Source organism: Rhinopithecus bieti, unplaced genomic scaffold (genome assembly GCF_001698545.2).
Source record: "Rhinopithecus bieti isolate Rb0 unplaced genomic scaffold, ASM169854v2 scaffold_9, whole genome shotgun sequence".
NCBI classification, from domain to species: domain Eukaryota; kingdom Metazoa; phylum Chordata; class Mammalia; order Primates; family Cercopithecidae; genus Rhinopithecus; species Rhinopithecus bieti.
Genome location: NW_016802955.1, coordinates 234,850 through 248,654, shown reverse-complemented (window position 1 = coordinate 248,654; position 13,805 = coordinate 234,850). Strand labels below are relative to the sequence as shown.

Below are 13,805 nucleotides of genomic sequence, written 5' to 3'. Positions count from 1 at the left end.
GCATGTTCCTGGAGCTGAGATGGAATTCCATGGTCACTGGAGGACGTTAGCTCATTTCCTCAGCAAGTTTAAGGTCAATATATCAGTACCGTAATAAAAAAGCCTGTCTGTATTCAAGCTGTTTCTTTTCCTCCAGCAGAAACCATCGTCAATATTTGCAGTCAATTTTTGAAGTCACTTTCTTTTAAAGCTGGAAAGAATCTTCACCCAGGCCCACCCTCATCTTAATCCACTATTTAGAGTCCTACTTGAATGATATCGCCAGCAACTTTCAACTTTGGATCCAGATTTCTTTATTTGTATCCACCAGGAAGAGAGGTACCACATTTCTGAGTTCTTTTATGAGCATTCGCTACATAATTTGCAAGGCCCAGTGCAAAGTGAAAATGCAGGCTCCTTGTTCAAAAATTATTAAGAATTTCAAGACAGCAACAGCAGAGCATTAAAATCAAGCTTAGGGCCCTTCTGAACTCCTGGGCTCTGGGCATCCTCATGACACCAGACCTGGCAGTCTTGGTTGGTGCTGCATTGATTTTGTTGTATTAATTTAATTGGCACTGCCATCTCTTTTGCCCCTGTATCGCAGTGTGTCCTGTGGTGAGGACCTCAAATAATAAAATACTGTGACCTCAATCAGTTTAAAGAGAATGCAAAATTACACTGCAGCAAATTTTTACAGCATACATATTTTAGACTTTCAAAAAAAATCACATGGGAATCTTTTCCACATCATTATAGTAATTAAACATGGTGGCCTTTCACCATATACATATTTTCCTGTAAATACGACAACCTGGAACTAGTAACTGCTACTATCCACAATGCTTTTAAGTTAGCCAAGAGTGAGACTTCCACAACAAAATTATGACATAATCTCTCATGTCCTTATAAAAATAGCCAAAACATACCCTAAATGGCTTACTGTGAAAATTTGAGTAGTAACTTCTTAATATTGAAAAACATTATTTTCATGGAAATATTGTCCTTCTACTAAGTGTTTTATGTTAACATCATAAGGCAAACTGTAGCATTTATTGGTACCTGGAGACCATGATTTTAAAAACTCAGAAGCTGAGTTTTAGACCCTTTTATTTAGAACCTGTTAGTGTACAAAGTGCATTAAAATATCCATTATCCAGTTACCCAAAATGTATGTAAAAATTACTGAGACAACCCTTTCAGTTTATTCAGAGAAGGCAAACACACATTGCTTTTATATTGTAATAAAAAGAAAAACCCATAAGGTTTCCAGAGAAAGATTTTTTTTTTTTTTTTCCATTGAGGTGTCCATCTTTTAGATGTGAAATTGTCTTAGGTATCTATCAAAATATTCATCCGGGTATAAATAATATAGTAAATATATAGAATCTATCTGTTAAGAAAAAGGAGAGTGTCTGCTAGGGAAGAGGATGGAAGGACCCAGGAAGCTGGCTTGGCCTCCCTTGAAACCCAGATTTCCAATCACATGAGCTTTNTTTTTTTTTTTTTTTTTTTTTTGGTCTTACAACTCTATTGTAAACTATACTAGACTATAGAGGGACTTCTACATATTTCAAGATGTGTTTAATAAAGGTCTGTTTATAATAACTTTTGAGGCATGTATCTAGTAAATAGTACTTTATGCAATGTCCCTTGTCATTACCAACTCATAAATATTAAGTGTTTTTCAGTGACTTATGTTTGGATGTGGTAGTGGTGATCAGGGCCATGTGCTGATGTCCTGGAGAGCAAAATCAATCCAAAGTGGTGCTGCTATTTGTGACAGAACATGTTTATTTACTCAGCCCCAGAGACAAAAGGAAAATTGATATGGAGGAGAGGGAAATAGGATAACTATTAAACGTAGTGAAGAGATTTCACAGGTCTAAAGAAACTATTAAAAGGAAGGATAAAGTAGATTTTATACCATAAAACAGAATCCTAACTCTGAAAAAGACAAATCAGCCTGAAGTTTTGAATAATCAATAGGATTCAAAATGACTATTTTCAATTGCAATCTCATCCTTAATGTTCTTCCAGAACCCTTAACCCTGAGAGAAGCAGGGCAAAATGCGGCCAAAGGATTCAGAACCTTTTTTTCCAACATTATCTCATCAGCTATCAGAGGGGAAAGATTTAGCCACGGCAAGGTCCAAGGTCCAAAATCAATTCTTTTCATTCTCTGTCTTGCTCTCCATTTTAGTTGATCTGATACAAGTTTTTGACACCACAATTAAAACACTTCATATTAAACGAGAGTAAGAAAGCCTGTTTACTCCCCTACTAGGTTCAGACACTTCCTGTTATGCACCATCGAGGTGAGAAGACTTATCATGGGATCATTATGAGATGTTAGGTGAGAAGGTGAATAAACATATAAAATTACAAAAGTTTTTTTTTTTGTTTGTTTTTTTGCAAGCCCATAGATCGTGATGAAATAAAGGTTGTAAATAGCTGATAAACTTATGGGCCTCTTAATGTGCAAAACCAAGTAATTCCTAAAAGTTGTAATCCCGATTATGTTTCTCTTATAAATAATCTATAGATTTTCCTCTAAATACAAAAAAAAAATTAAAGAAATTATTAAAGCCCGTACTTAATACAAGACACAGTAAAAGGAGAGGAATCTCCTGTTTTGAGCCCTATCTGAGCCGATTTCTGGACACTTTTGGTGAGATTTCATTACACTCATGAAGCCTGTGCTTTCTCAGTCCCCTAAATAGTGGCCTGAACCTTTTTGTTCCCCAGAAAGCTGCTCCATGTGGCCAGACGCTCACGGTAGCTGCTCTGTGCAGTCCAAATGGTCTGGGATAGGAAGCCCAGTGATAATCGTCAGACACTTGTTCCACACGGTGAAGGTGGGGCACACAGGCTGCGCAAATGCGACGTCGAAGGTGTAGAGGTGGATGGAGTTCAAAGCATCATAAAAGGCGATAGAGCCGTTATCATAGTCCAGCAGGATGCCCACGCGCCGGAGGTGGGGAGCAGGCTCAATGGGGATTTCCTTGCTATTGTGTCTCACCACCCAGTTATTGTTGCAGCGGCAGAGCGCCCAGGAAGCAGAGTTCTTCCCAATCCATTCATGCTTCGGGGCTGATTTATAAGCAAGACCAATAGCATACCTGCAGAAACAAAACAGCAACAACAAAAACAATGAGCCATGTTGCACATGCACATTAAATCCGTTCTATGGTCCTCAGGGGTTATAAAAACATGATCATTTGTTGTCCCTGTTCGTTTTCTTTAAGTGAAAGCTTGGCAAGAACCCCAGCATCTGTGTTCCTCATCTCCTTCCCTCACAAACATATAGTGGGTGGAAAGAAGCATCGTATTTACTCACATTTCTGTTTTCAACTCAAACACTACAGAGAATTTGAACTTTGTATTTTGCTGCTTTTTTTCACTTTTATAAAAATCTACACAATGAATTCGCTAGACCAGTGCTGACCAAAAGAACTTTCTTCAATGATTGAAATGTCCTGCTCTCCTCGATATGGTAACCACAAGCCACATAGGGCTACCGGGCACTTTAGCTGTGGCTGGTGAGACTGAGGAACTGAACTTTAAATTTATTTAATTTTCATTAAGTTAAATGATTTAAATAGCTGCATGTGGCTCATAGCTACCATACTGGACAGCACAACCCTAGACTTCTCCTTTTGACCTTCTTATAATTTTTAATTTAACACTATGTCATTTTCTGATTCTGAAAGCATTTTGCCAAGGGCAAGCACAGAAGATGATTTCCATTTGTGGGGATAAGTCCTTTGTCATTACTCAGCCCCAGTTTTCTCATGTATACCACAGGGACAATGACAGTCTCCATCTTGCAGTGTTATTTTAAGGAGTAAAGGAGAGAATACGTGTTAAGTCCTAGGCACAGGACCTGGCATGCAATATTCAGTAACTGCTATTTTATTATTATTGCCTGATGGCACATATTAACAATAAGTACCAGAATCAGAATTTGAACTTAGGATGACTCAAAACCCACAAACACGAACTACATTCTACAATGCCATCCGTAACCAGAAATTGTGCAGTCCATCACTGCCAAGAGCCTTTCTGATTATATTTCCTACTACACTGAAAAAAATTCTGAACGTGTTTGAGCAGACGATCTTCTGGTTATTCTAAATGTTCTCTCGCTGCTCAAAAATAAAATCCAAAGAATGCTTTCTACAATGTTCTAAGCTTCTTAGTCTCTTTTTACCCCTCTGAAGCATGCCTCTGTAATATTCATAGTATTTCAGTTATTAAGATAAATAAAACTCATCACTCTTAATAAACAGTAAATGACTCACAGGTGAACTTTTAACATGTTATAGCAGAAACCAGTCTAACTGGATATTAACACATGGTACCTTACCCAATGCAGAGAGAAAAATTTCATGGATCTTTAATAAAATGACATTCTTTAAAAAAAATCACACTGGACTTAAAATACAATCACTTTAAGAGTGATGTGTTTAAAAAGAAAATTAATACAACATGCCATCATTAAATCCAAAAGGAGGATGGAATTGATAAGCTGCCAAGCCCAGTGTGCAGGCCTGTCTGTCATCAGTGTTGCATCCTCTCTTCCCTCCCATCCATCCTCTCCTGCTTATGAGGAGAAACAGAAGATTAAAATTGGGAGCAAAATCCAGAGTTGTATGCTGCCCCCACCCCTTCTGGTCTAATAATCTTTGCATGAACCCGTTATTACTCGTTTAGTTAACACCATTTCATAAAACACCAAGTGCACATTAGCATTAGAGAGTAAGAAAATAACTAAGTGTATAGTCCATTAAGCAAAGGAAAATATCATTATAGTATCATTAATCTGTGAAACTAGGTACATATTTCCATTGAGCTTGAAAGGTGCAGGCAGAATGTAATGTTCCATTAAGTTACGCAGTGAGACACGGAGAATTCAAAGTATAAAAATTATGTCTCTCAGGGCAATGTTAACATGCCCCATTGCACAGATCATAATGTACACATTAATTTAAAGTCAGGACTATATTTGACAAGCAAATATATGTCATTAGCTGTTGCAAATCAAGATGTCACAGGCATTTAATTGTAGGGGGCACCCCTTCCTTGCTAATACTACCCCCAGGAAATGTAAAGTGACTTTCTACATGAAGATTTTTCTGAAATTGACACGGTCAGGTTTGTAAAGATTAATTGTGTAGCAATTAATTTTAGAATTTCTTTTCCCCCTTATGAGTTAGTTTTGACATCTGGAGGGTGTTTTCAAGGTAATGCTGATCTGTGTTTATATAACTGAAGTGGTCTGATGGAATTTTGCAAACTATTCATCAATGGCAATGAGATCATAATGATCAGGTTTCATTTATCATAAATAATTATTAATAGAGTAATAATCATTTAGACCCTGGATTCTATCCCAGATTAATACAGCATATTAATTAGCTAGAAACATTTGCTTTTTTGTACCTGCATTCATTGTGTTTTCCTTTGTGCTTTAATTTTGTCCCATCGCAGCTAAAAATGGCAAATGCCAATCTAGCCCAGAGCCTAGTGGGGTGAAGGATTTGTCTTCCATCCTCTGGCAGGATATTGGAACAGAAAAATCTTCTAGGCAAAGAGAATGAGGATAACAACAAAGGAAAACCTACTCGCTCAGCCAATATAGTATGTACCATTATTGGGAGAGATGGGAAGCTTACAATTCACTTCTTAGATTTTTGGCTAATTTCTACCTACAATATAAGGGATTCAGACATCTCACATTATTTGCATAGGTTTGAATTGAACTTTTTTAAATATATAAATAAGAAGTGTTTTATCATGCTTATATTGAAACACTGTTATACTCACCATCTTCAGGCTATGCAATTTTGAATGTTGATTTTTTTTTTAAAGCAAGGATTTAGCTATCACTCATTAAGTACACTATTGTAAGCCCTAGAGAGTAATTACAGCATTTCAAAAATATACCACCCTTTTGTGAATAGCAGCATAGCATGGTGGTTAAGAGCAGGGAACAGCAAACTACTACCCAGGGGCCAACTCTGGCCCTCTGCCTGTTTTTATAAATGAAGTTTTATTGGAATGCAGCCATATCCATTTGTGTAGGTGTTGTCTGTGGCTGCTTTCCCACTACAACAGAAGGGTCGAGTATTAGTGACAAAAATCATTTGGTGTGCAAAACCAGAAATATTGAATCTCTGGCCCTTTACAGATAATGTTTGTGGACTGCTGGTTAAGAGCCTGACCCTTGACTGCAGACTTGCTGACTCTGCCACCTGTGAGCTTTGTAACCCTGTGATCTTCAGCATATACCTCAGTCACCTCATCAGTAAAGTGGATAATATTAACACCTACCTTTGTAGGGCTGTAAGCCTGAATAAATGAGTTGACATCTGTAAAATGCTTAGACCAGTGCCTGGCACATACTTGGACCATATGAGGGCCTACTAAATAAAATAAAATAGCTCCCTTTTGATCAATAGCAAGCAGGCATTTGTGAGACAGACGGTCAAAGTAAGGGGTGCAGTTTGTGGTTGTGGATTAGGCAAGGTTAACTTTGTGAGGTTAACTAATTCCAGTGTAATTGTGTCCTGACCTTTGCCCTTATTCTTAGAGAACCCACTGGGCTAAAGTTACTGGGCTGGATCTAACAGGCCTTTTGAAATTATTCCCAGCCTATGATCACTGCTTCACCCCCACCATTCAGCCCTCAGCTATTTGCACTAATTGGTCCAGTCTAGAATCATAAAACATACAAGGCAACATAAATTAGTTTTGTATAATGATGAAGAGTGATGTTTTAAAGTAGGGAATGGCAAACTTTTTCTTGAAAGGACCAGGAAGTAAATATTTTTGGCTTCATAGACCATATGATTCTCTCTTAACTACTTGATTCTGCTGTTGTGGCTGAAAGGCAGCCATAGACTACATGTAAAAAAATGGACCTGGCTGTATTCCCATAAAACTTTATTTACAAAACCAGGTAGCAGGCCAGGTTTGGCTCATGGGCTGTGGTTTGCTGACCCATGGTTTATGGCATGAAAGAGCAGTGTTAGCATGGTATAGCTCTTCCAATGACCAGAGCTCTATAATCTTGAACAGAGAACCCACAGATGTGGTTATTAGTAATATATGGTCATTGTTTCAATCTGCTGAGTTTAGTGGTGTTTGTTATGCACCATTACCTAGCAATAGCTGACTAATACAACTTTTCTGCATTTTATTCTTTAAGATGCATTTCAGTATGGGTTGACTAAGTACAGAATGAGATGTGCCTTTTTATAACTGCAGGACAATGGATATAAGTTACCTACCATGTGCTTCCACTTATGACCACTTCCCAATAATGCCGGCCACTATCAATAAACACATTTCCAGCTACTCCATAGCTCCCCTGGCTGGTGAAGCGTTCAGGCGTGTGACTCTTCTTGGATGATGATTCATCACGTTCTACTGTCAAATTGTCATGGGACACCTTCAGTTTTCGATGAGCAGATTTGGGATCCAGTTTAAATGGTTGGCCTGAAAACAAGTTCACAAAACAGAAAAAAGGAAGAGGAAGAGGATTGTTTATTTTATTATAACCAATAGCATATTTTCAAAATCAGATTTAAAAGACAGGAACAAGTCAGCCCTCCCTGAGACACGCCTCCTATCACAAAGTGGTATCTTATATTTTAATAGTAATTTAAACGTTATATGCAACTTTCAAAGACATTTGCTTGCAAAGTTTTCATAATATTCAAAAGACAATAGAGAGCAGCAACTCTGTGTAAAGTATAGTACACAATAGGAGTGAATAAGAACATGTGCCTGCCTTCATAAGCTTTCGGTCTACCAGTTCTAAGATAGGGATCCAGTGGTGGTATGCCAACTATTCAACAACAGCATGGACAAGGCTTAGCCAGAACACATAGTGTGAGCTAGCTTCATGGATTCCAGGTGTACACAAGCAGCACAGGTACATACCGGCTGGATAGCATCCTAAAAAGGAGGAATGAATGAAGACTCCATTTTCAACCACTGCAGTGTTCTATCCAGCATAAGATGCATTCATGCTCAATAGACTTCAGACCAGAAGCCAAACAAGTCAAGATCTTAGGTCTTAACATATAGAATACTCTAGAGGTTTATATTATTCTGAGATTATTAAAAATTAAAGCACTACTCTTAGGAATTTAGGATGAGAATACAATTTTCAGGCCACAAAATTAGGTAAAACTGTGATAGTAATGCCTGAGTTTTCTACTCATGAAATTATTTATATATAATAAGGCCTTCTCTGTGTCATTACTCACATTTGTATCTTAAAGATTTAAGTATTAAAAAATCTTGGCAGAGTCACACCTGGACATTTTGTCATAGTTGTTACTTCTTTGACAATTCAATATTGGTTTGGAGTACTGCCTGTCATTCAACACTGCATTGGGTACAAGGCATTTAAAGGCAGGAAATGAGTTACAACCTGATGCAAATGCCATGGTGTCCAAACTCAACAGCCACTGTTGCAGTTGGCAGCTTCCTTCTGTCCAGTATACAGCTCTCAAACAATTACAGGAAAAGGTTTGGTAAATTCAACTCTGGCAAAACACGATGCTGGGCAAGAAACTGACCCAGTGAGTATGGGACAGTGTGTGTTGTCACATGTGGGTAGGTCAAAGGATTTCCAGTTGCCTCTTGGATACAAACACAACACCAGCACCTCTAAAATCCTTTCTTTTTTTTTTTTTATTTTTTATTTTAATTTTATTTTTTTTGTTGAGACGGAGTCTCGCTCTGTCACCCAGGCTGGAGTGCAGTGGCCAGACCTCAGCTCACTGCAAGCTCCGCCTCCCGGGTTCACGCCATTCTCCTGCCTCAGCCTCCCGAGTAGCTGGGACTACAGGCGCCGCCACCTTGCCCGGCTAGTTTTTTTTGTATTTTTAGTAGAGACGGGGTTTCACTGTGTTAGCCAGGATGGTCTCGATCTCCTGACCTCGTGATCCGCCCGTCTCGGCCTCCCAAAGTGCTGGGATTACAGGCTTGAGCACCGCGCCCGGCCTTAATCCTTTCTTTTAGGTCAGGGACCAGCATACTTTTTCTGCAAAGGGCCTGACAGTAAATATTTTTGGCTATGCAGGCCAGGCCATGTGGTCTCTTTTGTGACTATTCAACTCTTCTGCTATAGTAAATGACATTTACCTATTGTCTGTAACAATAGGTAAATGAATGGGTGTGGCTATATGCTAATAAAACTTTATTTACAAAATCAGGCAGCCAGATTTGGCCGTTGTGCTATAGTTTGCTGGCTTTTGTTTTAGAAATCTATTTCTGTACATATCAAAGAAAAGCTTAGGCTGGGCTGGTGGCTCATGCCTATAATCCCTGCACTTTGAGAGGTCAAGGCAGGTGGATCACTTGAGGTCAGGAGTTCCAAGACCAGCTTGACCAACATGGTAAAACCCCATCTCTACTAAAAATATAAAAATTAGCTGGGTGTGGTGGTGGACACCTGTAATTTCAGCTACTCGGGAGGCTGAGGCACGAGTATCACTTGAACCCGGGAGGCGGAGGTTGCAGTGAGCCAAGATTGTGCCACTGTGCTCCAGCCTGGGCAACAGAGCGAGACACCATCTCAAAAAAAAACAAAAAACCAAAAACAAACAAAAAACCAAAACAAACAAACAAACAAAACAATAAAAATGAAAAGAAAAGCTTTAAAGGGAGAGCAGAGAAAACTCTCAAGTGCTGAGCAGGGATTGGACATTCTCAGAGGCCATAAGATCTATTGGATTACATGTGTAGTTTAAATTTTGACTTGTAAAAAAAAGTCCTTAGGAATGATCATGTCAGCAACTATCAGAAATAAACTATGAACCAAGACAAGAAGAGTATGAAGACAGTTTTGCTTAAAATATTTCAATTTTTAAAGGTGGAAGGTAGAATATGGATTAAAAATGATAGGATACTAATGGGCAGAGCAGGTGGCGCCCATCATTTACAATGAAGGTTAAGTTCTGCTCGGCCTCCTTCCAGTGAGATATATCAGAATGTCAGAGCCATTGGAAAGACCAGACTTGTGGTGAGATACTGCCTCAAACATCCTGCCCGCCTTGGCTCACACCCTCACCCACTCATGTGTGGAGCAGAATCATGTAATCTTGGTGAGCAAATTCTGCCCGTGCCTCAGATGTGTTTCCCAAATAAACCACTACCTACTCTGCCCAAATTCAAGGCTTTTGCTTCAGTGAAGACAAATTAGTTCAGGAAAGAGATTAATAGCTTACTTTACTAAATAATTCAATTCATTATAATATTTGTATGGGACACGACTCTTATTCAGGCCATTGTTTACTTATATGGACAACTCTTCCAATAATCTTTTGATACTGTACCCAGCAGCCAGTCTTCCTTGTAATCCACTCACCACATCATAGTGCAAGAGCGCTTTATTTCATGGAAATTTTCATCCTGCCTGTTTTATTTAAACTCTTCAGTCTCTCCTTCACCAATCATTGGTATACAAAGAAACTCCCTGGTGTGGCCCAGGAGGGTTTTGCAATCTGTTCTTGTCTCCAGCTTCCTGGCTCACCTATCCTCCCAACCTAAGACACACTTTAACCACACTGATCAATTTTCTGTTCCATAAATATATTCTCCTTGTCTCTGGGCTTTTGCACATGCTGTTCCTTCTGCATGGAACACTGTGTCCTCACCTCTCCTGCTCATAACCTACCTTGGAAAGCCTCTCAAGTTTGTGCTAGGGCACCCTGGCATTGTCAACTTAGAACCTCTCATGGTTACTCCAGTCAGAGACTTCACAAACTGAATGTTAATTAGGATTAATGTGCTTTATTCCTCAATAGTCTATAACCTTTTTGAGAGAAGCACACCTTAGGGAGTTGAAGATATTCATAATATCCTTGGCATCTTGCATAGCATCCCAAACACACTCGATGCTCAAACATATCTTTTGAAGGAACAAATATTTACATGTTCAAATGCAAATCAAATACTGCTGATCTAAGTGTGCACAAGTATTGTGCCATTTGTTGTATGACTGTAAAGAAACATATCATCATGTTATATTTTCTTATGTACTTAGAATTACTTTGAGATGGTCTTTTTGACAACTCATAACAACCCTCAAGTTGTTAAAATATTCCCATTTTAAAAGTGAAGGAACACTAAATGCATTGTGGGATCCTGGACTGGGTCCTGGAATAGGAAAAGCACATTAGTGGAAAGCTGGTAAAATCTGAATAAAGTCTGTAGTTTAGTTATGAGTAATGCATCAATGTTAATTTCTTAGTTATGACAACTGTACCAAGGTTACATAAGATATTAACATTTGGGCAAACTGGGTTAAGGGTATACAGAACTGTCTGTATTATCTATGGATTTCCTATAAATCTACAGTTATTCCAAAATAAAAAGTCTATTTAAAAATATGAAGAAACTAGCCACATAGCTATATGGGTACCAAGTGGGAAAGCCAGTCTTCCCATTCTTAATTCAGTGCTCTCTTTAAATCCCTTGCTCTTCCTCTAGGATCCAACACATTCCTCTAGGATACAACACTTACACTGAGAAACAAGAATATAGGTTAAATGAGGGTTCCCCACCAACACACTCCAATTTGCTTTCTCTTGGGGGGGTCTTATGCAAATAAACACCATGTTACGTAACATAATATTCTTAGATCAAAAGGATATAAAGAAAGAAGAGAGGATAAAACAAAACACATGTGGACAGAGACAGAGGGAGATGACAGTATCACGAAACACACATATAGGCCAGATCATTCTCTGTGATGGGCACTGTCCTGTGTATTGGGGATGTTTCCCATCATCCCTGGCCTCTACTCACTACATGCCAGTAGCGTCCACTCCAGATGTGACAACTAAAAACCTCTTCCAGATATTACTAAATGTCCTGGTAGGGTGGGGTGGAGGGGGAGGAAGAAGTGTCCCGGATTGAGAACCACAGACTCAGACTGTTTTGTAGAATAAAAGAAAGAATTTCTGAAGAGTGATTAGTTAGCTATTCTGCTATGAAAAATAACACTATCCACCATGTTCAGAGTCCCTACTGTGTGTCAGGTCTTATATATACATCTTCCACTTCTCACAAGAATGCCTCCAGGAATATTTATTTTAAAAATGAGAAGACTCAGGGGGCGCGCCCAAGATGGCCAAATAGGAACAGCTCCAGCCTCCAGCTCCCGGCGTGAGCAACACAGCAGACGGGTGATTTCTGCATTTTCACCTGAGGTACCAGGTTCATCTCACTGGGGCATGTTGGAGAGTTGGTGCTGGTCAGCTGGTGCAGGACAACAAGCGAGAGCTGAAGCAGGGCAAGGCATCGCGTCACCTGGGAAGTGCAAGGGGGACGGGAATCCCTTTTCCTAGCCAAGGGAAACTGAGACACACAACACCTGGAAAATCGGGTAACTCCCACCCTGATACTGCGCTTTACCAAGGGTCTTAGCAAATGGCACACCAGGAGATTATATCCCACACCTGGCCCAGAGGGTCCCATGCCCACGGAGCCTCCCTCATTGCTAGCACAGCAGTCTGAGATCTAACTGCAAGGTGGCAGCGAGGCTGCGGGAGGGGTGCCCACCATTGCAGAGGCTTAGGTAGGTAAACAAAGCCACCAGGAAGCTCGAATTGGGTGGAGCCCACCACAGCTCAAAGAGGCCCACCTGCCTCTGTAGACTCCTCCTCTGCGGACAGGGCATAGCTAAACAGAAAGCAGCAGAAACCTCAGCAGAGGTAAATGCCCCTGTCTGACAGCTTTGAAGAAAGCAGTGGATCTCCCAGCATGGAGGTTGCGATCTGAGAACGGACAGACTGCCTGCTCAAGTGGGTCCCTGACCCCTGAGTGGCCTAACTAGGAGACATCCCGCATTAGGTGCAGACTGACACTTCACACCTCACATGGTGGGGTACACCCCTGAGACGAAGCTTCCAGAGTGAGAATCAGATAGCAACACTCGCTGTTCAGCAATATTCTATCTTCTGCAGCCTCTGCTGCTGATATCCAGGCAAACAGGGCTGGGAGTGGACCTCAAGCAAACTCCAACAGACCTACAGCTGAGGGTCCTGACTGTTAGAAGGAAAACTAACAAACAGAAAGAACACCCACAGCAAAATCCCATCAGTACGTCACCATCATCAAAGACCAAAGGCAGATAAAACCACAAAGATGGGGAAAAAGCAGTGCAGAAAAGCTGGAAATCCAAAAAATCACAGCGCATCTCCCCCTCCAAAGGAACGCAGCTCATCACCAGCAACGGAGCAAAGCTGGACAGAGAATGACTTTGACGAGTTGAGAGAAGAAGGCTTCAGTTAATCAAACTTCTCAGAGCTACAGGAGGAACTATGTAACCAGCGCAAAGAAACTAAAACCTTGAAAAAAGAATGGATGAATGGATAACTAGAATAATCAATGCAGAGAAAGCCATAAAAGAACTGACAGAGATGAAAACCATGACACAAGAACTACATGAAAGATGCACAAGCATCAGTAACCGACTCGATCAATTGGAAGAAAGAGTATCAGCGATTAAAAATCAAACGAATGAAATGAAGTGAGAAGAGAAGTGTAGAGAAAAAAGAGTAAAAAGAAATGAACAAAGCCTCCAAGAAATATGGGATTATGTGAAAAGACCAAATCTACGTCTGATTGGTGTGCCTGAAAATGATGGGGAAAATGGAACCAAGTTGGAAAACACTCTGCAGGATATCATCCAGGAGAACTTCCCCAACCTAGTAAGGCAGGCCAACATTCAAATTCAGGAAATACAGAGAACACCACAAAGATACTCCTCGAGAAGAGCAACTCCAAGACACATAATTGTC

The 13,805-nt window shown here is 40.0% G+C and overlaps 1 protein-coding gene across 3 annotated transcripts in view; it reads right to left on the bottom strand.

Moving 5' to 3' along the window:
* Nucleotides 1-1,494: 1,494 nt before the first annotated feature.
* The window catches only part of MID1 (midline 1), a 200,952-nt gene continuing 188,641 nt past the window's right edge, over nt 1,495-13,805 (bottom strand). For all 3 annotated transcript variants that reach the window (XM_017858647.1, XM_017859982.1, XM_017859321.1), the window contains exons 9-10: nt 7,275-7,482; nt 1,495-3,101 (exon numbers count right to left, since the gene is read on the bottom strand). In XM_017858647.1, coding sequence (XP_017714136.1) covers nt 2,753-3,101; nt 7,275-7,482 — 557 coding nt within the window. In that variant the 3' untranslated portion in view covers nt 1,495-2,752. The remainder of the gene's footprint in view (nt 3,102-7,274; nt 7,483-13,805) is intronic.